Source organism: Typopeltis vanoorti, chromosome 23 (genome assembly GCF_054136105.1).
Source record: "Typopeltis vanoorti isolate ZY-2024b chromosome 23, IOZ_Tvanoo_1.0, whole genome shotgun sequence".
In the NCBI taxonomy this organism is placed as follows: Eukaryota; Metazoa; Arthropoda; class Arachnida; order Uropygi; family Thelyphonidae; genus Typopeltis; species Typopeltis vanoorti.
Genome location: NC_143571.1, coordinates 4,284,051 through 4,311,757, shown reverse-complemented (window position 1 = coordinate 4,311,757; position 27,707 = coordinate 4,284,051). Strand labels below are relative to the sequence as shown.

At 35.0% G+C, this 27,707-nt stretch overlaps 1 protein-coding gene across 1 annotated transcript in view; it reads left to right on the top strand.

Moving 5' to 3' along the window:
• LOC150093582 (carboxypeptidase D-like) overlaps positions 1-27,707 on the top strand; it is a 506,393-nt gene that overhangs the window by 161,190 nt on the left and 317,496 nt on the right. The window contains exons 8-9 of the mRNA XM_090413049.1: positions 4,228-4,370; positions 26,673-26,839. Of these exons, the coding sequence (XP_090269175.1) occupies positions 4,228-4,370; positions 26,673-26,839 (310 nt within the window). The remainder of the gene's footprint in view (positions 1-4,227; positions 4,371-26,672; positions 26,840-27,707) is intronic.

Sequence of the window (27,707 nt, the reverse complement as noted above, 5' to 3'; positions counted from 1 at the left end):
TTAATCTGAGTCTTGGGTCTGGTTTAGTCCTGAAGGTGTGGAAAGAGGGGGGAAAATAGTTCTACTGCATAAAGGAGGATCCAAGACTACTGTTGCAAATTACCGACCGATCAGCATATCAGGAGTCGTTGTCAAGGTCTTGGAGAAAGTAGTCAAGAGAAAAATACAGGAATGGATTGATGATAATGAGATACTGTACGGGCGACAGCATGGCTTTGTGAAGGGTAGATCATACCTCAGTAACTTGCTCAAGTTTTATAACACAGTGAAGGTTAAACTGGATAAGGGTACTGCTAGACCTGGCTAAGGCATTTGACAGGATACCACATGGAATTCTAATCCGTGAACTACAACATATGGGAATGGATATAGGGTTGGTGAGATGGATAGGTGGGTGGTTGATGGAGAGATATCAGAGAGTAGTTGATTCAGGAGTAGAGTCCAAAAGACGACCTGTGACTAGTGGTGGGGCGCAGGGTTCTGTTCTTGGACCACTGCTGTTTAATTTATTCATTAACGACATAGGGAAGGATCTAAGAGGAACAGTTGATTTGTTCGCTGATGATGCAAAGTTAGGTAGGGCAATAGTGAATGCTGAAGATGTCAAAATCTTGCACGAAGACTTGGATAGATTGGAGTTCTGGGCTAAGGAGAATGGATGGCAATTTAATGTGACAAAATGTAAGGTTATGCATTTTGGGGTGAAAAGATTAGCAGCAGTATACCACATTGGTGGAACTGTACTCCATGAGATTGATGAGGCTAGGGACTTGGGAGTGTTGGTGGATAAGGAGATGAAGTTTAGGGGGCACATTGCAGAAGTGGCTAAATCAGCTCATCAACTCACTTGGTTGTTGAAAAATACTTTGACGAGCAGAGACAAACAAGTTATTGTACCTCTTTACCGAACCTTGATAAGACCTCATCTCAACTACTGTGCCCAGATTTGGTCACCGAAGTTTCTTCTTGATGGGGGTGGAGAGGATCTAAAGGTGAGTGACCAAGATGGAGAGGATCCAGAGGCGAGTGACCAAGATGATAGCAGGTCTATGGAATGAACCTTATGAGAACAGGTTGAAGATTTGTGGGTTGCAGAAATTAGTTGATAGGCTGAAAAGGGGAGTATGATTGAGACATTCAAATTGCTAAAGGGTTTCTATAGGATTAATTCAGGAGATATATTTTGAGATCAGGACTGGTGGTGGGAGAACTAGGGGACATCTATGGAAGCTGGGCAAGAGTGTGGTTAGCAAGGGTGTTAGAGCTGGGTTCTTTACTTTTGGAGTAGTAAATGAGTGGAATAAGCTGCCAGAGTCTATTGTGGGTGCTATGACAGTGAATGAGTTCAAGGCAAGGAATGATAGATACTGTGAGAATGTCGAATAGTTGTGTGGACATGATGTTTAGGGGCCTCCCTCGATGAGTCTAACGACTCCCTGGAGTCGCCCATAATAATAATATTACAAATGTAAATTATTAATAATTATTTTGCCAATAATGAAAGCATTTGTATTCGCACCTGTTCTTTTTCTCCCTTATAGTTGTCATTCTCACATGGTTTATTAATGATAGTTCACATATTTACACATCATAGTAATTGAAATATTCCAACCAAATATAGCATTCTCCTTATAAAATCTGCATTCGTTCCCCCCCCCCACCACCACCACCACCACTACCACCACAAATTTACTGTCTATCGAAGAACCTGTTGTGATATGTGGCATGTCCATCGATTCCTAAACACGAAATTGCAGCAGGGTGCAGTGTTTTCTTTCACCTCACTAGTAGGTTATCATAGCAGAGTGAGAGATTGCTTAACATGTGAACATGTTAAGTCTACTTTGATCTCTCTTTGTCACGGTCCACATGTCACTTCCATAAAGGTCTGCTATATTGTAATTAATTTGCATAATTGAATTGGTGTGGTTCTAGTTTTGTTCTTTAGGTTTTTTTGGCATTTCCACATTTTATTAAATCTTACTATTTTCTGATGAATACCTACTTTTTTATGATAGGATATAGCATCCCAGAAAATGAAATTTGTTCACCTGCTCAATAATTTAATTAATTTGATGATAATTTAATTTGAATCTAATTTTGATTTTAAATCTTAAGTCTATTTACCTTTAAATGCCATTGGTTTAATTTTCTACTTTGAAATTGTAAGATTTAGTTCCTTTGTTATTTTATGTAGCTCAAATATACCTCTTTGCAATATATTATCTTCACTAGATAAAATCGCTTGGTCATTAGCAAACATATCTTAAAAAAAATAAATAAGGCTGCTTTTTGATATCCACTATATACACTCTTACTTTCTCTTTTCATCATCTAAATAAAAAAAAAATCCATTAAAACATTTTTTAATACAAATTATACATTTTTCTCCTTTCTTTCTGAAAGCATCCAACAAAACATTTTATAGGACTTCTGTGTGTGTGTGGGGGGGGGGGGAGATATCTTTCACTGTCTTTTTGAACATCTGTTTATTGAAATAAACTCATGTTCTTTCTTTCTTTTCTTGTTTCCATTTTAATCAGCAGTGAATTGCTATTACAATAAGTCACTGAAGCATTTTGCTTGAAAACATGAATGCGCACTTTAATCAAACAGTAAGATAGTCTTCTCATCAAGAAGAAGATCATTTAATTTTGATGTAGGATGTTTAAAGCTTTAATTATAGGATTCCAGTACATATTAGACAAGGCATGTACCTTATATATTCACTGCACAGTTTCTCGTATAGAACTTAACTAGTCTCATATTTCACTAGTATGATGACATTATTAGTGTTGATAATTAGTAAAAACAAATCAAAATTAATTTATACAGAATTAAGTACAAGTAACCCTTGTATAACGCGGTTAGGTTCCATAGAAATGGTGCGTTATACAAATCGCATTATGCGAGACTGAGATCACATAGAAAAAGTAGGGTTAGGTTCTGAAATCATTTTTTTTTAAAGACTATATAAACAATGACATATCCAAGAAAAATATATTTTTATTTAATTCAAGTAATTCATGTAAGTTAAGAAAACATATAAACTATGAAACAAATGCATAGTATAAAATTATAAAAAAATTATAAATTGTACGTAAACTTCATTGCACATAATACATAAATGGTTTAGGCAAAATAAAATAAAGCGTATATTTTAATCATCGTCACTGTCTTCAAAACTAACATTTCGTAGATGTTCTTTATTTATGAGTGGCCGGACATCATCACTTGTAATCTCTTGGACGCGTTTGTATAATTTTCATTGCATATTTTGGCTGGTTTAGTTATCAAGAAGTCAGTAATAAGTCCTTGCTTACCACTATGCTGCAATTTTTCATTAAGTTCATAATACGGAGCTAAACAAATATCCAATTGTCTCGTGAATTTTCTGGAGTGTTCCATTGAGAGATCATTATCCATAAAATAACTTTCTTGCCAAGTTCAATCCTTCTGCTAATTTCTTTAAACTAAATTCTTTAATGGATTCATCGCAATCAGAATCTTTGGTAGAACTTTCCTCGCCATTTGGTTCGACGTTATCTATTAATTGTACCAGTTCCTCCTTATTTAAATCTATTTCCCCATCAATTAATTCACTAATTTCGTTTTCAACCATATTGCAAAAGCGCTCTAAGTGACCATTACTATAAAAATAAATTTTTTTACATAAAAAAAGCATTACATATTGTATGTAACTCACCAGAAAATAAAGTGCTCAGCTTGAGATTAACACAGTTATGATTTTTAATGTACTTTCCTGGTAGAAAACGTAGACAATTTTCAACAATAAATATTTTATACAACAAACAATTTGACTTACATGTGTGCTAAAGGTTATTTCTCCTAATATAAATTCGCTACTTATAACTACGCAGTAGGACAGACGCAAATTTAACTAAGATAAAATTTGATTTTTAAGTTGCGCGTGTTGAAAAATATATGAAAAGATAAAGGGTTACTACAGTTTGTAGATCGTCTTATATCGAAACTGTGTTGTATAAGTACCACGTTCAACAAGGGTTACTACAATTTGTAGACCACGTTATGTCGAAACCACGTTATATGAGCGTTACCTGTAAATCATTTGAACATCTGGCTCGTATATAAATAGTCCACAGTTTCATTACTAAACTCTTATATTTTAACTGATTATTTTATTTATTTGTTAATACAGCTTACTGGAATAAATTGCTTATTTATAACATCTCTTTTGGTAACTAGGTGGCATGCAGGATTGGAATTACTTGCATAGTAACTGCTTTGAGCTTACTCTTGAATTAGGCTGTTTCAAATATCCATATGCTCAAGATTTGCCTAAATATTGGGATGAAAATAGAAATGCACTATTGTCTTTTATTGATGAGGTATCTAAATTCATTTGTATTCTATTTACCTTAGGTGTTTGTGTGTCTGTATATATATATATATATACACACACACACACACAGTATATATAACGTGAATATTATCTATATGTAATATTTGAGCTTGAACAGATAAATACATAAAAGAATCTATTTAAATGTTTGTTGTCACAGTGCATTGATTCATTTGCTGCATTGATGCAGGATGTTAGTATAATAATGAAAAGAAAGAACTAGTGGCAAAGATAGAATTGTGAAAAAATAAATTTAAATTTTAAAATTGTGTGTGGCAATAGTGATAATTAGTTTTTTAAATATTGTTGCATGATAGTTTTGATTGGTGTTTGGTGTAGTTATAGTTCTGTATTTATTACATTTCTTTGTGTTTCTTGTGGCATGGATTTTTCAAAATTTTTCATGAATGCAGTATGTATGCTTGGGGAGAGATTGAAGATATTTATGTGGAGAGGATTAATAGGCGAGATGAGAGAGTTTGGGTGTGTTGTAAGAAGCGTAGCATGCTTATGGATTATGAGATATCGTTGAATGTAAATGGTAGTGATCAAAAGATAATGGATGTAGTTGTGGGAGTAAGCTGAGTTGACGATACAGTTAAGTGCTTGAACAAGTTAGCAATGTTGATTGGTAATACAGCATGCATATATGTGGTAAGAGAGCAGGCATTGACTTAGTGGCAGTGAGCAGTAAGGCAGTGCAAGGTAGTGAAATTGCAATTGTAGTGATGGCTTTTTCTACTTCAATTATATATATGTGTTCCTGACTGCATGCCTGTTTTTTTTTTATGTTGGGCTCATATACGAGAGGTTGGCCAGTCAACCTATAGTACATTAGTATCATATATGAGTGGTGGGTTGGGAAAAGAGAAACTTGTTTACATTTGATTTAAAAGCCTGTATGTTGTATTCCTTGGGAAATATGTCAGGTGGAAGACTGTTCCACAGTACTGCATTAGCAGGATTAAGGAGGAGGAAAAGAAACTTATTCTGTGGGTTTTAAGGTGTACTGTGAAAGGATGTTGGGCGGCAGCTGTACGTTTTCCAATGGACTTAGTACAGAGTGGGAGAATTATTGATGCTGTTTCGGATGAACATTTCGCATGGAAATATTTATAGAATACACAAATTGCAGAGACCAAATGTCTATGTGAAAGTGAGGGGAGCAAGTTGGTCATTTATCAGTGTAATTGCTCTCTGCTGATTGAGTCAATCATTTTGAGGGAACTTTTAGGAGCCCCACTCCAGATGTGAGAGCAGTATTCAATAGCTGGGCAGATTGACGATTTGCTGTTTAGAGGTGAAGTAACATCTTGAGTGAAGAGAAAACCTAGTTTTTTGGAAGCTGAGGATGCAATGATTGTGATATGTTTATGCCAGGAGAGGCTTGATGTCAGGGTAATTCCAAGAAGAGAAATCTCATCTTTAATAAATTTAGTTTAATCCTTTATCGAAGTGTAAGCAAACAAAGTTTGTGCCTGAAGTATTCTTCAGGACTGAGGCAACTCATAGTAAAGGTAGACCAAGCTCTCGTAACTCCTTGTCTCAGTATCTCCGATAATGCAAAGCACTTGGATAAAGGATTAAAATAAATTTATTATAGTCTAACCAAATGGAAAATAAACTTCCAAAATCTCATCTTGTTGGGAAATATGAGTGTTATCAAAAATAATCCTGGGGTAAAATGGTCCTTTTTTGAGAAATAAGACAAAACTGGGTTTTACTAGCATTGAAGTTGATGAGGTTATCTGAGCCCTGTTGGAGGATGGTTTAGAGGTTGGAATTAAGTGCAGTGGTGGTTGTTGTTTTGTGGGTTGTAGTGAATTGTGTAAAGTAGGGCTTGTCAAATGAAAGGGAGGAATGCAATGTGCTGTCATCTGAAAAACCGTATATTGGGTTGTAGGTCAACTGAAGGTCATTGATATACAGAAGGAAGAGGGTTGGTGAGAGAACTGAACCATGTAGGACTCCAGCATTAGTTGGATGGTGAGAGGATAGGGAGCCATCTACCATCACACATAGTGTGCATTCAGACAGGAAGCTGGCATTCATCTCCAGAAGTCCTGAGACAAAATGATGGGGGTTTGCTTAGTAATCCTTTTTGCCAGACCCGGTCAAAGGCTTTAGAGATATCAAGTGCAACTACTTGGGATTTGCTGAATTTCTCCATGCCATGTCCAGCGATGGGTGATGTATGAGAGTAGATCTCCTGTTGATCAGTTTCAAAGGAATCCATACTGGTGGTCATTTAATAGCTGAGTACCTTCAAGGTAGATTAGTTGAATGTTTTTACCACTATGTTATCACTGCCTGTTTCATTTAGCAATTTTTTGAAGTAATTACTCCATACTTCAAGGATATCTTTTTCTCCAGTTTTCATGTTACCTTTATCATCTCTAATTCCTTTTACAGCTATCTTTCTCTATTTCTGAGCTTCTTCAATAGTCTCCAGAATATCTTTCCACCTTCTTGATATTTATTTTCTGTGTTCTTGCCAAAGTCCTCCCATGACTTTTGTTTAGCAAATTTTACACAGTGTTTAGCTTTCTTACATTTGTCTGTGTATTCTCTAAGCGCACAAGCTGACTTATTTGCCAGTAACTTGATATGCTTTCTTCCTTTCCTTCACTGCCTCTTTAACTTTCTGTGTCCACCATGGAGTTCTGATTTTTCTATCCTTGCAGGCAACCTCACCACATGCCTCTCTGGCTGAATCAATCAGTGTTTTCTTCAGAGTTTGCCACTGAATCTCCAAGGTTTGGTTCCTGTTCATGTTCTCAAACTCTTTAATTTTTTCTTGAAGAATCTTTGTGTATTTTAGTCTACAGTTCACATCTGAGAGCTGCTCAACTTTTATTCGCTTTAAAACTTTCTTACATATTCTTCTTTTCAATATGAAGTTCAATTTTATCCTGCTCAATATTTAAATGGGATCACTTCCAATTTCGAATCCTCTGCATTCTGGTGTCCTGCACCAGTGGGAAAACATCACTATCAACAATAACATAGTAATTGAGATTTTTCTTATTCCTTGCCTCTTCTCTCCATGTGAATTTGTGTGCATTTTTATGTTGGAACATTGTGTTAGTAATAACCAGTCCATGTCCTGAGTAGAAATCCAAATGGTGTTTGCCATTATTATTATCTGTGCTCTTTTCTCCAAATTTTCCCAAAACATTTTTGTATGTCTCACAATCATTTCCTACTCTGCTATTCAGATCCTCAACGAGGACCAACTTTTCCTTTTTCTTTGTGTCAGTTGCTTTCTCTAAAGCCTCAAAAAAATTCCTCCACTTCTATCTTAGCAGAACCTTCTGTGAGGACATAGGCACAAATAAGTCTCATTGTCCAGTTCTCCATTCTGATATTTGCCCACATCACTCTACTTGATATTGCCTTCCATTCAAGAAGATTAACCTTGTATTTAATGTTGAATAATATGGTTACTCCTTTTCCTTGATTGTCATTGCCCGAATATAATATTTTGTATTTATTGCTCAGAAAGATCTCGCCAGTTTTTGTCTTTTTTGCTTCACTCACCTCTATTATGTCGATCTGGTACTTATCCGATTCCTCAGCTAGCTCTATTTCTTTGCCATTCAGGCTTCTTATGTTGATAATACCGATCTTGAACTCTAGTGATGTGTTTTAGGATTTGTTCCAGTAGCTGACTTTTTGCTGTTTTCCCTGGTTCCCTGGTGAAAACAATGGGGCCTTGTTTAACCTGGCGACGTCCCAGCCTGCACAATAGATGGCACAACATGAAATTTTGGTTTAAGCCAATAAGAACACAATTTGGTTGGCTAAATCCCAAATTGCCAGCCCATCTTCATCCGTTCAGTATCCAGATAGATACCTAACAGGGTGCACTATTTGAAGGTGAGGATTGGACATTAGGTCAGAATCCCTGGTCGGTTCTCTGCATTCCTTTGAAGGCTATGTGTAGGTCTCCTCTCAGTTATATAACTTTGACTCTTAAGCACACCCAGTATCATTAATATGCGGGTTAAATAACAGATTTAAATAACATGTTACACCACTAGTTACCTTAAATTTTGCAGACTCCCTCCCACATATATGCTACTTTATAAGTTGTTTCGGCAAGTATAAACCATATAGTGATGTGAAAATCATAAAGAAGTGCATTGTCAAGGTTGGAGACATGATACGTCTGGATTCAGATAAAGTTAATAAATACAAACAACTTCCTCTTTCATGAAGTACTATAACCCAATGACCAAATGAATTAGCTGTCATTGTTACTGAACAACTTCAAGAATTTTGTCAAAATCAAGATTCTTATTTTTCAGTTTCCCTAGATGAGTCCATTTATATTACTGACTCAGTGCAAGTTTTATTTTATATTCACATTATAACTGCAGATTTTTGGTATTATGAGGAACTACTAGCTTTGGCTACTCTCATGGGAAGAACATGTGGAATTGATGCCGTGCTATTATTATCAACATCTGACCTCCATGGAGTCAGACCCTTATCATGGGAGGTATATACTGTCTCACACAAAGCTCATCCAACTATGCCTTAAACTGATTTAGTGTGTGTCTACATTCACAACACACTCAGGTAATGCATTGTAATGCATTCCACTCACTAACCACTCTCTCTCTCTCTCTCTCTATGCAAAGAACCTGCTCTTGACTCCTCTGCTCACAGCCTTCTTATACAGGGATGGCCTCTTTTTCTCTCCCCCCTCCCTCCCTTCCCATTCTTTGAAGAATCTCTTCTGTGTCATCCTCATAGCAACCCCCTGATTAGCTTATGTCTCAATCATGTTCTCCCTCCTTTTCTAATTCACGAGGCTTTTCAGTCTACATTCTCTCAATGTGTCCTCAAACTCCACATTTCAGTATTTTTAAATTCTTAATATTTTAGTAATTTCAGTAATTTTAAAGATAAATATCTAGAAACAAAGCTTAATTTGTGTAATTTAGTAAGTGTATGTGCAGATGGCGCTTTTTCTAAGAGGAAAATATGAAGGATATTTGCATTGCTGCAGAATGAAATAAAATTCCTGATGACTTCATTTCAGTGTATGTTACATCAACAGAATCTTTGCACCAAATCTTTACACCTCCTCCTCCCCACAAACAGCTATTAATCCTATACTAATCACAAATCCACCCATCCATGAGTACTGCTCACCTCTGGAGAGAAGTCATCCCTAAGAGCTCTCTTAAAATACTCGACACAGTGCAGAAGAGAGCAGTCGGACTGATTAACGACTCATCTACCAACTCACTGCAACCACTTTTGGACAAGCGTGTAGTATCTGTGGCATGCATCTTCTATAAATATTTCCATGGTAAATGTTCTTCGGAACTATCATCAATAATCCCCCCCCCCTCTCTCTCTCTCTCTCTCTCTCATTACCAAGTCCATTGAAATACATACAACTACCACCCAGCATCCCTTTACAGTCCAACTTCATACTCATAGAACAAGTTTCTCTTCCTTTCTCCTCCTCCATTCCTGCTGCTTATTGTGGAACATCCTTCCCTCCCGTGTGTTTCCTAAAGAATATAATGTATGGCCTTCAAATCCAATGTGAACAGGTTCTCTGTTTTCCAGTTCTTTTCCCATACACGGTACTAATGTACTATAGGTTGATCAACCAACCTCTCGTGTATGGACCCAATGTGTGTGTCTGTGTATATAAGGGTAATAATATAAGTATCTGATAGATTTATATTTGAGACACAGACTACTCATCACTAGTTCGAACAGTGCCTTCTATACTGCTAGTTTATTTAGTGTATTGACTAATTTCCCTCTTTTTCCATATAAATTCATTCAACTGGCTCCCCATCGTATACCAGCTTTGTTTATTCTGTTTATTTCCAAATTATGCATTGTAGTCATTGAGAAACTTTTATCCCTTCATATTTGAGGATTTCTGGTGAAATATTATCTTCAGCTGGCTTTCCACATTTCAGTCTTTTGATAGCTTGTTCTACCTCAAGTATTGATATGTACTCCTGTTTGCAATTCTTCTTGGAATATTTTCTATTACTGTTCTGTCAACTGCTTGTTTCGTTCGAATGTCTTTTATCGAATATCTTTACATAGAATATCTTTTGCTTTAGTTTTCATATCACCTATATTATATTTGATTCCTTTTACAGAACTCTTTCCTCTGTTTCTAAGCTTTGTGTATTCTTTCTCCTGAAGCAGTGTGAAGAGACTACCATCAACAATAACATAGGTAATGAGACTTTTTTTTATTTCTTGTCTTCTCTCCATCTGAATTTGTGTATATCTTTATATACATGGTCTTAGTGATGAGTAGTCTGTATCTCGAACATAAATCCATCAGGTACTTGTCAGTTTTCATTTCCCCTCGACTGTTTGGATCTTCAGCAAAAAAACAACTTTTTCTTTGTCAGCTGCCTTCTCTAATGAGTAAAAAAAAAAATTCCTTTATGTCTTCCTTTTGTTCAATTCCCCATTTTGATGTTTGCACTCATCACTCTACTTGAAATTGCTTGCCATTCTTTAAGAAGATTATCTTCATGTTGAATACTAGAACTATACCTTCCTTTCTTTGATTATTATTGCCTGAATATAGCACCTCATAGTGTCATTTTATAAGAATCGCAACTGTTTTTGTTTTCGTTATTTTGGCAACACCCATTATGACCCTTCTCTAATTCTGCCAATTCCACTTCTTTTCATGTGCTACTTTTTATGTTTACAATGCCCCTCTCTCTTGTGTTTTGTTGATGTTTAGTTGAATTTGTTCCAGTAGCTGACTTTTCTCTGTTTATCCTGTATTCTTGATGAAAACCTGGGACTTTGTTTAACTGGGCTATACTCCAGCTAGCACGATATTTCATCTTGTTCATCATTGTCTTTTGGTTTAGGCTGGTGCAGAATAAAGTTGAGAGTTTGCTAAATCCCAAATTTCCATGAGAATGTGACAATTTGAATTCAGTTCTTCACAACAGAGAGAGAAGACAAGGTCTTCTCTCTCTGTTGTTTGCTTTCACCCTTAAGCAACTCCAAAATAAAGAATCAAAACAAAGAAACTGCAATTGCACTTGTGAAAAAAGAATCTTATTTAAAAAAAAAGAAAAAAGTGTTTATTTGGAATCTTTAACATAACTTAAGAAGTCGGACATATTTCCACTGCTGTGCATGTGTCCAAGTTACAGGAGAGGAAACCTCAAATTCATAGAGGAAAATTCTGGCATCTGTGCGTGAAACTAAGTAGCTCACTGTCAATTAAAAACTTGTTATAAATGATCTTTATATCCTTGAATGAGATTCATACCTAGGTCTTTCCATCTAACTGGGCACACTATTCTAAATACACTGTGGAATCTGTATTATTTAGATATTGGTTTTTTATGTTGCTCCAACCCATGAAAGGTTATTTTCAGATCTGTAGTACATTTTGTACATAATCTGGAAACTCTGCTCTAGAGACCAAACATGGAACTTTTTCAAGCCACTTCAGGTCTTCGATAAGGGGGGCAGTGGTCTCAGGTGATGAAGTTCATCTCCCACCTGATATAATACAAAATAAAAGAGAAATATCCATAAGAATACATTTTTACTTGGTTTTAATTTCTGTTTATTTAACAAAACTGGTACCTTCTCTGTATGTTATTTTTAATTTTCTGTTCTTGTTAACTGCATCATTTTTGCAAATCAGAAACATCTGTGAATTAATTTGCTGTAGGATCAGGTGCATATTATAAGCACCTACTACCCAGGCTATTCATAATTTTGCAGCATGCTCTTAATTCTCACCAGTAAGCATTTCATATTTTCTTTCCTAGGATAGGTTTAGTATTTCTCATCTTGTATCTTATGAAGTTTGTGTTTGTTTGGAATATCTATAAGGATGTTAATCATGTTATTTCATTGTGATCTTTTCATCTGTCTCAGCTACAATAAAGGATAGTGGGAGTAATGAATTTCAGTACAAAAACTATTAGTGTTTTTGTACTTCAAATGCTATTTATCTTTATACCTAAATAATTATATATCAGAAACTGGTTGTGATGTAAAAACTTCACATAATAGTTTCACCTATGTTTGCTTTTTTAGTATTATGTATGCTAAGTGAAAATTTCATTAATGAGAAATAAATTTTGTTATATGATAGGATAATCTAAAAGAATGTGTATAGGTTTGCATTCATTAATACAATTTTGTATGCTTAGTATTATCAGAGCCACCATGTGGTTAAGCAATAGTGATATTAAGAGAGACTTAAATGTAATCATTTAGTAAACTCGCTTATCATATGTTGTAATCCTTAGGGAATAGCACAGAAATATTGTATGTATGTTATTTGTATGCATGTTTACAATAGTTTTTGTATATTGTTGGTAATGGACAATAAAGCAAAAATAAGTGTTACAAAGGAAGTTCTCATATGGTCAAATGAAACTACAGAACTTTCAGCCAAATGCTATGTTCAATCTGTTTTGTAAAGTATTTGATGTTATATCTCATAATTGTATTTAACTGTGAGTTTAGAGAGTCAAAGAATTTTATTGAGCTCATAATATGCAATTCTTAGAATAGTCATTTAATTAATTATTTGTATGTATTAAGAAGTTAGAATTTATTTACAACTTTTAATTCTATAAGGAATGTAGAAGACACCTTCAAGAAATAAAGAATTATTTAATATACACAGGTGTACATACCTCTGTTTGAAGTAAATATTATTTTCATGAGGAGATCTGGAAAGTTCTGATGAACACCTAGAACAAAAAGCAACTAATATAATGACAAGACAGAACATACGAGGATATAAGAACATATGTTACCTTCATAACTCTGTATTAGTATGTTCTTTCTTGTGGATATATCAGTTGCTTTAATATGATTTTGTTCTAGGTGTTTATCAGAACTTTCCAGATTCCCCCCCCTCCCCCATATAATTCAGCATCATTCTTTAGAATATACAACATATTGATCCTTGAAATCAATGCATCATCATGAGTATGAATCTGAAACATTCTAACCAACTAAAATAAAATACAGGTAACCCCTGTATAACATGGTCATTAGGTTCCTAAAAATGTCATATTATGTGAATAGTGTTATACGAAATAAAGAACTAGTACAGAAAAACAGAGTTAGGTTTCAAAAGTTAAAAAATTATACTATTTTCTTTTTATAACTAAGATAAATGTATGTATGTTAAAACAATAATTGATCAAAAGTATTGCATATTAATATTATTACATAATGTACATAATTACATAACGTTTCTTCGTCATCACTACTAAGTACCATTAAAAGAGAGCATTTTCTTTCTGGCAAAATATCCTCATCTTCTGAGCTTTCTTCAGCCTTGAGTTCTATGCTCTACTTTTTGCAAAAATTCAGTTATTTTCGATTGTTTGCTTTTAGCTGAGAGATCTTTATAAATTTCGTTGTACGGAGCTAAGCACTTGTGAAGTTCTCTTAAATTTTGTGCTTCTTTCAGTGAAGGATCTTCATTTATAAAATATAACTCCAATTGTTCGGCTGAGTCTAGGCCTTTCTTTATGCTTTTTAGGGTAAAATGTTTAACTTTATCGTTTCCAACTGTGCTATCATCCTCTGAATTAATTTTGTTTATCCCAGATGCCATTTCCACCAAATTTGCTTCATCTGTCTCTTCTTCCGCCAGTAATTCTTGAATATCTTCGACATTCATATCATCAAAACATTCCCCTCCTAGAGACTTAGCAAGTTCTATTATTGCATCCATTCTGTTTTCTGCTGGCTCAATTAGATTTTTGCTTTGAACTGGCTCTGGCCATATATTTTTCCAACAGGCATTTAACGTTGTCGATTTTATTTCTTTGATGGATGAAGTTATGAGATTATCATCATCATCAAATTTTCCTGCCATGTACCCTCAAGGAGTGTACAGGATATGATAATACTAGATGAAAAATTTACATCATTACTAACTTCCTATCTACAATTTTCCTCCAAAACAGTCTGTTACTTGTCAAGACTCCAACATTATCAGATCTTATATTTCTGTCATCTAAGTCACTTTGTACCGTAACAATCCACCTATATCTTGGTCTTCCTCCTGGCGTTTTTGCTACCAACCTGGCAGAGAACACTTGTTTTGCTAATCTTTCTTTGTCCATTCCATTTAAGTGACCATACCACCTGAGATTAGTTCTGCTAACACATTCCTGGATGTTGACAATGTCAAGTTCTTTCCTAATATCCTTGTTTTTAATATGATATTGCCATTGATGCCATCTGTTCATACCTATAATCTTTCTCAGGACTCTCATATCTGCGGTCTCTAGTCGTTGGTCAAGTGTTTTACTACTGACCCAGCTCTCAGAACCATAAGTTAAAACTGATTTGAACACTGTCTTGTATACAGCTAATTTAGTGTTCCGACTAATTTCTCTCTTATTCCATATGAATTTATTCAATTGACTTCCTACCATACCAACTTTGCTGATTCTGTCGTCTATTTCTATATTTAATTTACCATCTTCACTAAATATCGTGCCTAAGTAGCTGAAATGTTTCACTTGTTCCCCAGGTTCTCCATTCACAACACAGTTGACATTTTCAATGATTCTGCCTATTTTCATTGTCTTTGTCTTTTTATTGCTGACCTACATACCATATCTATTACAACAGCTATTCAATTTAGTCAGAGAATCTTGCAGACTTGTTGCGGATTTATTTAGAAGTATAACATCATCCGCATAAAGCAAAGAGCTGACATTAACATCTCCAATTTTGATATCATGTTTAATACCACTTTGCTTCATAATGTGATCCATATAAATAATGAATAACAGAGGGGATAATGTACATCCTTGTCTCACACCAGATTTAACATTAAACCATCTTCCTGTACTTCCTTCAATTCTAACTGCTGACTTACAACCAAATAAATACTAAGTATTGCTTGATATAATACCCCATTGACACCATATAGTGTATTGAATAGCTTCTCTCTTGGCACCTTGTCATATGCCTTTTCCAAATCGACAAACCTTAAATATAGATCTCTGTTATATTACCATGCTTTCTTGACTATTGGTCGTAAAGTGAAGATCTGATCCTGACAACCTCTGTTTGGCCTGAATCCAGCTTGTTCTTCACCAAGCTTTTCTTCCACAATTCTTCTCAACCGTTTCTCAAGTATACTTGCATAGATCTTGCCAGGAACACTCAGTAGGAAAATACCTCTGTAATTCTCACATTCAGTTTTATTTCACTTTTTATATATGGGTACTCTGAGAGCTCTACTCCAATCATCGGGAATTCGCCCCTCTGTCCAGGCTTTCTGAGCTATGCAGTGCAACCACTGTAAGACTCTTATACCACCATACTTCAGCATTTCTGGTCGAATATCATCTACTCCTGCTGCCTTTCCACATTTCAAGTCTTTGATGGCTTTTTCTACATCAAATATGGATATGTATTCCTGACTGCATGCCTGGTCAGTGTTTTCTACCACTGTGCTGTCATCACTGCTTGTTTCATTTAGCAGTTTTTCAAAGTAATTACTCCATACTTCAAGGATATCTTTTTCTCCCGTTTCATGTCACCTTTATCATTTCTAACTCCTTTTACAGCACTCTTTTCTCCATTCCTAAGCTTCTTCAACAACCTCCAGAATATTTTGCCACCTTCTTGATATTTATTTTCTATATTCTTGCCGAAGTCCTCCCATGACTTTTGTTTAGCTAGTTTTACACAGTTTTTAGCATTCTTGCATTTGTCTCTGTATTCTCTAAGAGCACAAGCTGACTTATTTGCCAGGAACTTTTGATATGCTTTCTTCTTTTCCTTCACTGCCTCTTTAACTTCCTGTGTCCACCAGGAAGTTCTGATTTTTTTTTTATCCTTGCAGACAACCTCGCCACATGCCTCTCTGGCAGAATCAATCAATGTTTTCTTCAGAGTTTGCCACTGAATCTCCAGGGTTTGATTCCTGTTCTCAAACTCTTTCATTTTTTCTTGAATAATCTTTGTGTATTTTAGTCTACAGTTCACATCTGAGAGCTGCTCAACTTTTATTCACTTTAAAACTTTCTTCCATGTTATTCTTTTCAATATGAAATTCAATTTTATCCTGCTCAAGACTAAATAGTGATCACTTCCAATTTCAAATCCTCTGTACACTCTGGTGTCCTGCACCAGGGAGAAAACATCACTATCAACAATAACATAGTCAATGAGACTTTTCTTATTCCTTGCCTCTTCTCTCCATGTGAATTTGTGCACATTTTTTATGTTGGAACATGGTGTTAGTAATAACCAGTCCATGTCTTGAGCAGTAATCCAAAAGGTATTTGCCATTATTATTAACTTTGCTCTTTTCTCCAAATTTTCCCGAAATATATTTGTATGTCTGACAATCATTTCCTACTCTGCTATTCAGATCCCCAACAAGAACCAACTTTTCCTTTTTCATTGTGTCAGTAGCTTTTTCTAAAGCCTCAAAAAATTCCTTCACTTCTACCTTAGTAGAACCTTCTGTGGGACCATAGGCCCAAAAAATCTCATTGTCCAGTTCCCCATTCTCATGTTTGCCCACATCACTCTACTTGACACTGACTGCCATTCAAGAAGATTAGCCTCGTATTTTGTGTTGAATACTATGGCTACTCCTTTTCCTTGATTGTCATTGCCTGAATATAACATTTTGTATTTATTGCTCAGAAAGATCTCACCAGTTTTTGTCTTTTTTGTTTTAGTCACCCCTATTATGTCGATCTGGTACTTATCTAATTCCTCAGCTAGCTCCATTTCTTTGCCATTCAGGCTTCTTACGTTGATAGTACCGATCTTTAACTCTGGTGATGTTGAGTTGGGGTTTGTTTTCCGATTTGTTCCAGTCTGACTTTTCGCTGTTCGCCATGGTTCCCTTGCGAAAACAACGGGGGCCTTGTTTAACCGGGAGATGCCCCAGCCAGCATGAAATTTTGTCACGTTGTACCATCATTTTTTATTTTGGTTTAACCAATAAGAATACAATTTGGTCTGCTAAATCCCAAATTGCCAGCCCATCCTCGTTCGTTCAGTATCCATGTAGATACCGAACAGGGTGCACCACGAGAAGGTGAGGATTGGACATTAGATCAGAAGCCCTGGTTGGTTCTCCACATTCCTTTAAAGGCTATGTGGAGGTCTCCTCTCAGTTTTATAGGTTTGACCCTTAAGCACCCCGTTATGAGATTAATAGTCCAAAAGTGTAAAAAGTCTCCATGACTTCGATAGATTCGTCATCGACTTTATTCAAAACCCATTGCAATGATTTTCTGATGTAATTAGTTTTAAATGTAGTTATAATTCCCTGATCTAACGGTTGAAGTAATGAACTTGTATTTGGTGGTAAGAAAATTATTTTGACATTTGGGTAATTTAAATGTTTCGGATGGCTGGGTGCATTATCCAATTCAGTAGAACTTTAAAATCTAGATTTTTCTGGTTTAAGTAGTTTTCCACACTTGGTACAAAACAGTTTAGAAACCATTTTTTAAATAAATCAGTAGTTACTGAAGCTTTCTTATTTGCTGTCCAATATACCAGTAAAGCACTCTTATTTAGGGTTTTCATTGCACGTAGATTGAGTGATATAGAAACTAGCATGGGTTTTACCATGTAATCGCCTGAAGTGTTACTGCACATAATAATGTTAGCAGTCTTTTGATGCTTAAAAACCTGGTGCAACTTTTTCATTTTTTGAAATAAATGTTCTCTTGGACATTTTTTTTCCACCAATGGCTCATCTCATCAGCATTAAAAACCTGATGTGTTGTTCCACCCTGTTCAATAATTTTTTGCAATTCCTTTGGATAGGTTTTGGCAGTTTCATTATTATCTGATGTGCTTTCCCCTTGTATTTTTATGTTTTGTAATGAAAAGCATTTTCTAAAACGGCTGAACCAACCTTTGCTAGCAAAGGTTAGTTCTTGGTGCTAGAAACAAATCGGGGTTAATAGCAGATTCTACATTTTCTTTTAAGTAGTTGTAAATTTTTAAAACTTTATGTTTAATAGAGATTGAGCAGTCATCAATCCAAATACTAAGAGCTTTTTCCATTTTTTCAAGTATTGGTGCTCTGGGACGAGCTGTCATATTTGTGGAGGTAGAACAACTTGCAGCAACGGAAGCTCTCATTTTCTGTTCATTTTTCTGTATGGTCCAGATTGTTCATTTAAATCCAAGGGTTTTTGTAACATATGATCTTTTTCCCCCTTTTTAAGACTATCCAAAATCTGTATTTTTAATTCTAGTGAGATGAAATGTCTTTTAAAAGATACTTTTTTACTTCTGGCAGACATTGTTCAGGGCTGCAAATTAATTCACAAAAAATAAATATTTAATACTTCTTTAAAAAAGATTCAATAATACATACAAAAAAAGGTTCAATAATACATACAAAGAATAGTACAAAGAAGAAAACATTGAAAGTCTTAAAATATGTTTAATACTCCAGAAACAAAATGAATATAAAATTCTAATAAATTCTAAAATTCTGTACTCAAATCTGACATGACATACACGCTCGAATGAAAAGTATCGAATGACATGGTGCTTGCACTTAAAAGCTCTCATCACGTGCCATGTTGTATGGGGATTTCCCCAATTCTCAAACCATGTTAGAGCGAGAGTTTGTTGTAGGAATGCAGTATTATACGGAGATTTTCCCCAATTCTTGAACCATGTTAGAGTGAAACCATATTGTAGGAATGCCATGTTATACAGGGGTTACCTGTATATGTAATAAATTTTCTTGCTCCATGACTGACTGATATAAGCAGGGAATAACATAGTTGAACCAATCAAGCTCTCATCCAAATATCACAGTGAAATCTTAATTGTCCTCAACTGTCATGATATCTGGTATATCCCTTCAGGATATACATAAGCTGATGATTTGAAAAAGAATTCAAAAAGATGCTTTTCTTATAAAAACATTAATAAACTATCATCTGATTTCATTTCAAATTGGGATTAATCTACTTAACACATTCATATAAGGTGCTTAAGGGTCAAAGCTGTATAACTGAGAGGAGACCTCCACATAGCCTTGAAAGGAATGCGGAGAACCTACCAGGGCTTCTGACCTAATGTCCAATCCTCACCTTCTCATGGTGTACCCTGTTGGGTATCTACCTGAATACTGAACGAACGAGGATAGGCTGACAATTTGGGACTTAGCCAACCAAATTGTATTCTTATTGGCTTAAAACCAATATACAAAATGATGGTACAACATGACAAAATTTCATGCCAACGGGGGGCGTTGCCCGGTTAAACAAGCCCCCTCCCCCATTGTTTTTGCCAGGGAACCAGAGCATCCAGCGAAAAGTCAGCTACTGGAACAAATCTGAAAGCACACCCCAACTCAACATCACAGAGTTAAAGATTGGTACTATCAACATAAGAAGCCTGAATGGCAAAGAAATGGAGCTAGCCGAGGAATTAAATAAGTACCAGATTGACATAATAGGGGTGAGTGAAACAAAAAATACAAAAACTGGTGAGATCTTTCTGAGCAATAAATACAAAATGTTATATTCAGGCAATGACAATCAAGGAAAAGAGGGACTAGCCATAGTATTCAACACTAAATACGAGGCTAGTCTTTTGAATGGCAGGCAGTCTCAAGTAGAGTGATGTGGGTAAATATGAGAATGGGGAACTGGACAATGAGACTTATTTTTGCCTATTGTCCCACAGAAGGTTCTACTAAGGTAGAAGTGGAGGAATTTTTTAATGCTTTAGAGAAAGCAACTGACACAATGAAAAATGAAAAGTTGGTCCTTGTTGGCGATCTAAATAGCAGAGTAGAAAATGATTGTCAGACATACAAAAATATTTTGGGAAAATTTGGAGAAAAGAGCAAAGCTAATAATAATAATGGCAAATGCCTGTTGGATTTCTCCTCGGGACATGGACTGGTTACTACTAACACCATGTTCCAACATAAAAATGTGCACAAATTCACATGGAGAGAAGAGGCAAGGAATAAGAAAAGTCTCATTGACTATGTTATTGTTGATAGTGATGTTTTCTCCTTGTACACCAGAATGTACAGAGGATACTATTTAGTCTTGAGCAGAATAAAACTGAATTTTATATTGAAAAGAATAACATGGAAGAAAGTTTTAAAGCGAATAAAAGTTGAGCAGCTCTCAGATGTGAACTGTAGACTAAAATACACGAAGATTATTGAAGAAAAAATGAAAGAGTTTGAGAAACACGAAAGAAACCTTGGAGATTCAGTGGCAAGCCTTGAAGAAAACCCTGATTGATTCAGCCAGAGAGGCATGTGGTGAGGTTGTCTACAAGGATAGAAAAATCAGAACTCTATGGTGGACACAGAAAGTTAAATGGACAGTAAAGGAAAAGAAGAAAGCATATCAAAAGTTTCTTGCAAATAAGTCAGTTTGTGCTCTTAGAGAATACAGAGACAAATGTAAGAAAGCTAAACACTGTGTAAGACTAGCTAAACAAAAGTCATGGAAGGACTTTGGCAAGAACATAGAAAATTAATATCAAGAAGGTGGCAAGATATTCTGGAAGTTGTTGAAGAAGCTTAGAAATGGAGAAAAGACGTTGCTGTAAAAGGAGTTAGAGATGATAAAGGTGACATGAAAACAGGAGAAAAAGATATCCTTGAAGTATGGAGTAATTTCTTCGAAAAATTGCTAAATGAAACGAGCAGTGATAGCACAGTGGTAATAAAAACACTCAACAAGCATACAGTCAGTTGTACATATCCATACTTGAAGTAGAAAAATCCATCAAAGGCTTGAAATGTGTGAAAGACAGCAGGAGTAGATGATATTCGACCAGAAATGCTGAAGAATTGTGATATAAGTCTTACAGTGTCTGCACTACATAGTTCAGAACACCTGGACAGAGGGATGAATTCCTGATGATTTGAGTAGAGCCCTCATAGTACCCATATATAAAAAGTGAAATAAAACTGAATGTGAGAATTACAGAGGTATTTCCCTACTGAGTGTTCCTGGCAAGATCTATGCAAGTATACTTGAGAAACGGTTGAGAAGAATTGTGGGAGAAAAGCTTGGTGAAGAACATGCTCGATTCAGGTCAAATAGAGGCTGTCAGGATCAGATCTTCACTTTACGACAAATAGTGGAGATATAATCTGAATATAACAAAGATCTGTATTTAAGTTTTGTCGATTTGGAAATATGACAAGTTGCCAAGAGAGAAGCTATTCAATACTCTACAGTTAAATGGTGTCAATGGGGCATTATATTAAGCAATACTTAGTCTTTATTTGAGTTGTAAGTCAGCAGTTAGAATTGAAGGATGTACAGGAAGATTGTTTAATGTTAAATCTGCCGTAAGACAAGGATGTACATTATCCCCTCTGTTATTCATTATCTATCTCGATTACATTATGAAGGAAAGTGGTATTAAACCTGATATCAAAATTGGAGGTATTAATGTCAGCTCTTTGCTTTATGCGAACAATGTTATACTTCTAAATAAATCCACTACAAGTCTGCAAGATTCCCTCTCTAAATTGAATAACTGTTGTAATAGATATGGTATGAAGGTCAGCAATAAAAAGATAAAGACAATGAAAATAGGTAGAATCGTTGAAAATATCAACTGCATTGTGAACAGAGAACCTGTGGAACAAGTAAAACATTTCATTTACTTAGGCACAATTTTTAGTGAAGATGGTAAATTAAATATGGAAATAGACAATAGAATCAACGAAGCTGGTATGGTAGGAAGTCAACTGAATAAATGTATATGGAATAAGAAAGAAATTAGCCAAAACACTAAATTAGCTGTATACAAGACAGTATTCAAGCCAATTTTAACTTATGGATCTGAGAGCTGGGTCAGAAGTAAAACACTTGATCAAAGATATGAGAATCTGAGACCATAGATAATAAGAGTCCTGAGAAAGATTAGGAGTATGAACAGATGACATCAATGGCAATATCATATTAAAAACGGGGATATTAGGATAGAACTTGACATTGTCAGCATCCAGGAATGCGTTAATAGAACTAATCTCAGGTAGTATGGTCACTTAAACAGAATGGGTGAGGAAAGATTAGCAAAACAAGTGTTCTCCCAGGTTGGCAGGAACACGACCCAGAGGAAGACCAAGATATAGGTGGATTGATATGGTACAAAGTGACTTAGACGATAGAAATATAAGATCTGATAATGTTGGAGTCTTGACAAGTAACAGACTGATTTGGAGGAAAATTGTAGATAGGAAGTTAGTAATGATGTAAATTTTTCATGTGGTACTATCATATCCTGTATACCCCTTGAGGGTACATTTCAGGAATTTGATGATGATCATGACACATACACATGTATTGCACCACATGCATCTGCTTAGTTGGTAATTATTCAGAAAATTTTTCAGAAAGCTCACAAAAGTGACTGTAGTATTCATATTATTGGTTTAATGAAACATTTTTATACATCTAAAACGTTTCTGTTAGGAAAATGCTATCTTGCAAGTAGCTGTGTATTTCTGATAACAGATTTGATATTTGCTGGTTTTGCCAGCATTAGTTTTCTTCTCAGCTACCTAATAAAATCAAAATGGTTCCACCTGGTTAATAACTCTAAAATCTGTTTAAACTGAAAATAATAAATGTAGGAATTGTGCGTTGCATTTTAATTAGAAATAGTACCTGTCAAGGCAGTTATCATGCTATATTATCATTATCATATTCTTAATACGCACCTTTGAGGGATGGGATATTATAACAGTACTTCATGCAAAGTTTACTCCATTACTAACTTCTTATTAAAATGTTTCTCCAAATTAATCTGTATGTGAAGTCTCCCATATTGTCACATCTTATATTTGACAATATGGAGTTTTCGTATTATTGGAAACAGAAACAAAATTAAAGGAAATAGTGCATTAGAAGTTCTTCGGTCTTCTAATGCACTATTACACTTGTTTTGCTGTTTCTGTCCCATTCCAAGTGACGACACCATCTGAAATTAGCTGTGTTCACGTATTTCTGAATCCTGACAATGGTTCATTGCTAATATCTTCATTTTTAATATGATTCTGCCAGTTGATGCTATCTCTTCACTCCCATAATTTCAGAACTCTCGTATCTTGGATCAAGTGTTTTATTTCGAACCAAGCCTGTGGATCCATAAGTTAAAAATATTTTGAATGCTTGTATACAGCTAATTTAGTGCTCTGAATACTTTTTCTCGCATTCCATAGAAATGTGTTCAGTTGACTTCCTATCACACCAGCTTTGCTAATTTTGTAGTCTACCTCTATATTTAGTTTTGCCATCTTCACTAAAAAATTTTGACTAATTAGCTGAAATGTTTCACATATTCTCTAGGTTCTCCATTGAAAATGTAGATGATATTTTCCTTGATTACTTTCAGAGTGCTGGTGGATAGAGATTTGAAATTCAGAAATCTTATTGCAAGAGTTGGCAAAATAGTTCAGAGGATTACTTGGATTCTGAAGAGCATGTTAAAAAGTAGAGATAGGGAGGTTATTATCCCTCTTTATAAGGCTGTGATTTGGCCACATGTTGACCGCTGTGCGCAGATTTGGTTACCTGGATTTCTTGGAGATTGGGAGATGGTGGAGAAAATTCTGTTGAATGTTCCCTATGAAGATAGATTGAGGGTGTGTTGGTTGCAGAGTTTAGCTGACAGGTGGAGGAGAGGGGATATGATAGAAACTTATAAGTTACTAATGGGACACTGCAAGATTGACACAGAAGGAAATTTTTAATATATGGGGAGTGGGAGGAACAAGGGGTCACACTTGGAAGCTATCTAAGAGTGTGTAGACTAGGTTCTTTTCTTGGAAAGCGGTGAGTGAGTGGAATTAATTGCCCAAGTGCCTCAATGGTGGATACATTTAAGGAGATGTATAATAGGTATTGTGTTAATGGATAGAGTGGATCTCACGATGAGTCTTTTGACGCTATGGAGTGCCCACATAAATAATAATAATGTCAATCTAGTACTTATTCATTTCTCTGCTTGTTCCATTTCTTGATGTTTCTTATGTTGATGATGTTGAGTTGGAGTTTGTTCCACTAGCTGATTTTTCACTGTTAACACGTCCCTTGGCAAAAACACTAGGCGTATGTGTGTGTGAGAGAGAGGAGTGGACTTGTTTAACAAAGTAGCACTCTGGGTCTGGCTCCCACTGATGAGACCTCAATGAAGGTTGAAACCAATTTGATTAGTGATCCTTCCCATAATGCATAGAATTATACATACCCGTACGGATATGTGCTTTGCATTATGGGATACTAATGCAAGTGATGTGAAGTCATTAGCTTCAGTATACGAGTTGCTGTCCTGAAAATAGTTCAGGTGCAAACTTTGTTTGCTTACACTTGGATAAAGGATTAAACCAAGCATGTAATATCTTGGAATCTTTAATTTAAGGTAGTGCTCCAGGTGGCTTACCATCATTTTACTTTGATTTAAACCTTTAAGAATATGAATTTGGTCAGTTAAATTCCAACTTGCCAGCAATCCTCATTCGTTTAGTATCCAGGTAGATAATTACTAATGGGACGTAACCAAGAAGGTGAGGATATATATATTAGGTCAATACATGATGAATTCTCTGAATTCCTTAACAAGTTTACATGGAGGTCTTCTCCCAGTTATCCAGCTTTGATCATTAAGCTATATAATCATCACTCAGAACTCTCTCTCTTATTCATTGTAACTTTTTATATTTGGTCATTTGATACTAAGTATGAAATATTTTCCTTTTGGATTTATTAGTAGACCATAGTTATTCATAAATATACAGTTGTCGAAGTTTTGCCAGCTAATTCTGTCAGGCTTCTTCAGGACAAGAAAATAGGTACACTAATGTTTACTGATAAAAAAGAAGAATGGCGTAACAACAGTTAAATTAATTAAAATTGAAAATGATGTGTAACATTAAGAGCATGGAGCGTGGAGTCCTAGTCATTGTTTGTCGTTCGCGTTTTATAGTTTTCTGCGGATTTCTAGGCTTCTTGATGTTTGGTCTATATAATTCAGTCCACAGGAACATGGAATGTTATATACACCTGCGTACTTGTAGAAGGCAATACTGTCCTTAGGAGATCTTAACATGTGGAGTGTAGTTTGAACAGGTTTGAAGGCAACCCTGATATTGAAAGACCTCATGAGTTTTGTTATTTTTGTTGAAACTGTGTCGGCATAAGGTATGACAATGGACGATGTATACTGCGTGACCGGAGGTTGTTGCTGTGGGTTGTTTCTATGGAGAATCTTTTGGATTATATTTTTGGGTAACCATTGCTAACTAACTAACCCATCATTTCTCGACTTAGAACGACTCCATCGTACACTAACGTTTACCAGTAAACGTTATTGTACCTATTTTCTTGTCCTGAAGAAGTCAGACAGAATTAGCTGGCAAAACTTGTCGACAACTGCATATTTATGAATAACTATGGTCTACTAATAAATCCAAAAGGAAAATATCTCATAACTCTCTCTTTCTTCAGAAATGTTCATTTTGAAAAATAAAACAACCTTTGCGTATTTTATCAAATCTTGGTATTATAAACACTGATCCTTATGTGTACTACTTCTGGCTAAAAACTTTTATAGATACAATTTATACTTCAGAAATGTATTAATTGGAAATAAAAAGAATCACAGTGTAAAAGGAAATGTAAAGGGAGTTTTTCCTCCCAATCTTAGAACATAAGTCTTATTAAACCATTCATGTTATTGCAAAATAAGAGCAATCAAACCATTCATAGTATTGCAAAATAAGAGCCATGTGGTAATTTAATTAGTAAGTCTTCTTGCAAGAAGTTATAATGCAGAGTGAAAATATTACTGTAGGATTAGAAATGGTGCACTACATGCTTTAAATAGCATAACATCCAGACAATTAATTTGAAAAGGATAGTGTTAATTTGTTCTTTACATTATTAGAGAGTTCTTATTATAGAAAAGTTGGAAATGTAAACGTAACTGTTAGGATTGATGGCAGTTATCACCATTGCTAGAAGATTTTTGGTATAAGAGCATTTAGATTACTTAGTGACATGCAGCCTGTATAAATTGCTTCCTAGCAGTTTTTAAAATTTTGTATGCAAATAAATATTCAGAAATAACTACACTGTATAAACATGAAAGAATTGTCTTCGGTATGCTTGGAAATTTTTGCAAGTACTTGAAATTTCCTATTTCCTTTGTTTATAAAACTTTTTATTTATTATAAATGAAAAAGGTTTAGATTCCCAGTTTTGAGAAATGGTACTTCCTGCAGGTTCACACAGGCCTTAAAGGATTTATTTTTGATAAAAGTAATAATCCAGTATGTAATGCTACCATTCATATTGAGGAAAATTATCATGACGTATATTCTAATTGGGATGGTGATTATTGGCGCCTTCTAACTCCAGGTATCTATAATGTAACAGTCATTGCTGATGGGTGAGTAAAACCTTTTGTTTGAAATTGTGATATATAAAGTAACTAATAAAGGTGTTTTGATTTGATTTATAAACTTCTAAGAAATTGTGATACAAATGATTTTATTATTCATCATCTAAATCATATATGTAGTTTTAAAAACTACATATTTTCTTGATATTATATAAAATTAATATTTTGAGTACTTTCTTGCTTTAAAAATCAAGAAAATACTGTGCACTGGCATTACTAATTTAAATCAGACAATTCACTGCCTTGTAGTTAAAGAAATTACTTTTTTGGTTCGACATTTTTACATGTCCAATAATGGAAAAGACCAAAGATCTGTTTCGTGAAAACTCTTACCTCCAAAAAAGAGAGAGAGAGAGAGACAAGCTGTACATATAATTAACAAAATGCTCTTTACTCATGGCCTTAGCCTGCCATGTGATAACTCTAAATAAATATTAATTAAATAATGATTATCATCATTTCCTATATAAGATATCCATGATGTTCAAATATTTCACATTTTGAAATATTAAATGAAAATTAAATTTAAAAAAAAATTCTAATATGCTATTATTTTATAAAATTTTACTTGAACATACATTTTTATATTTTGTTTATCATGAGCATGATGATTGTCTTTTGACATGTGAAGTCTTTCTTGAGTTGCACTAAATTCGGCATATACTTAGAAAATACTTAGCATCTGAAGGCAAGCAAGACACCCTTCAGGTGGCAGTGTTTTCCTCCCAGAAGGTTTTTTTCATCCTACAAAACAGACAAACCAAGAAGAGCACACCCAACTGACAGACATAATATACTGGCCTCATAATCTTAGGTTGCTTTGACTATAATTCAAAAGAATTCATTGGCCAAGTAA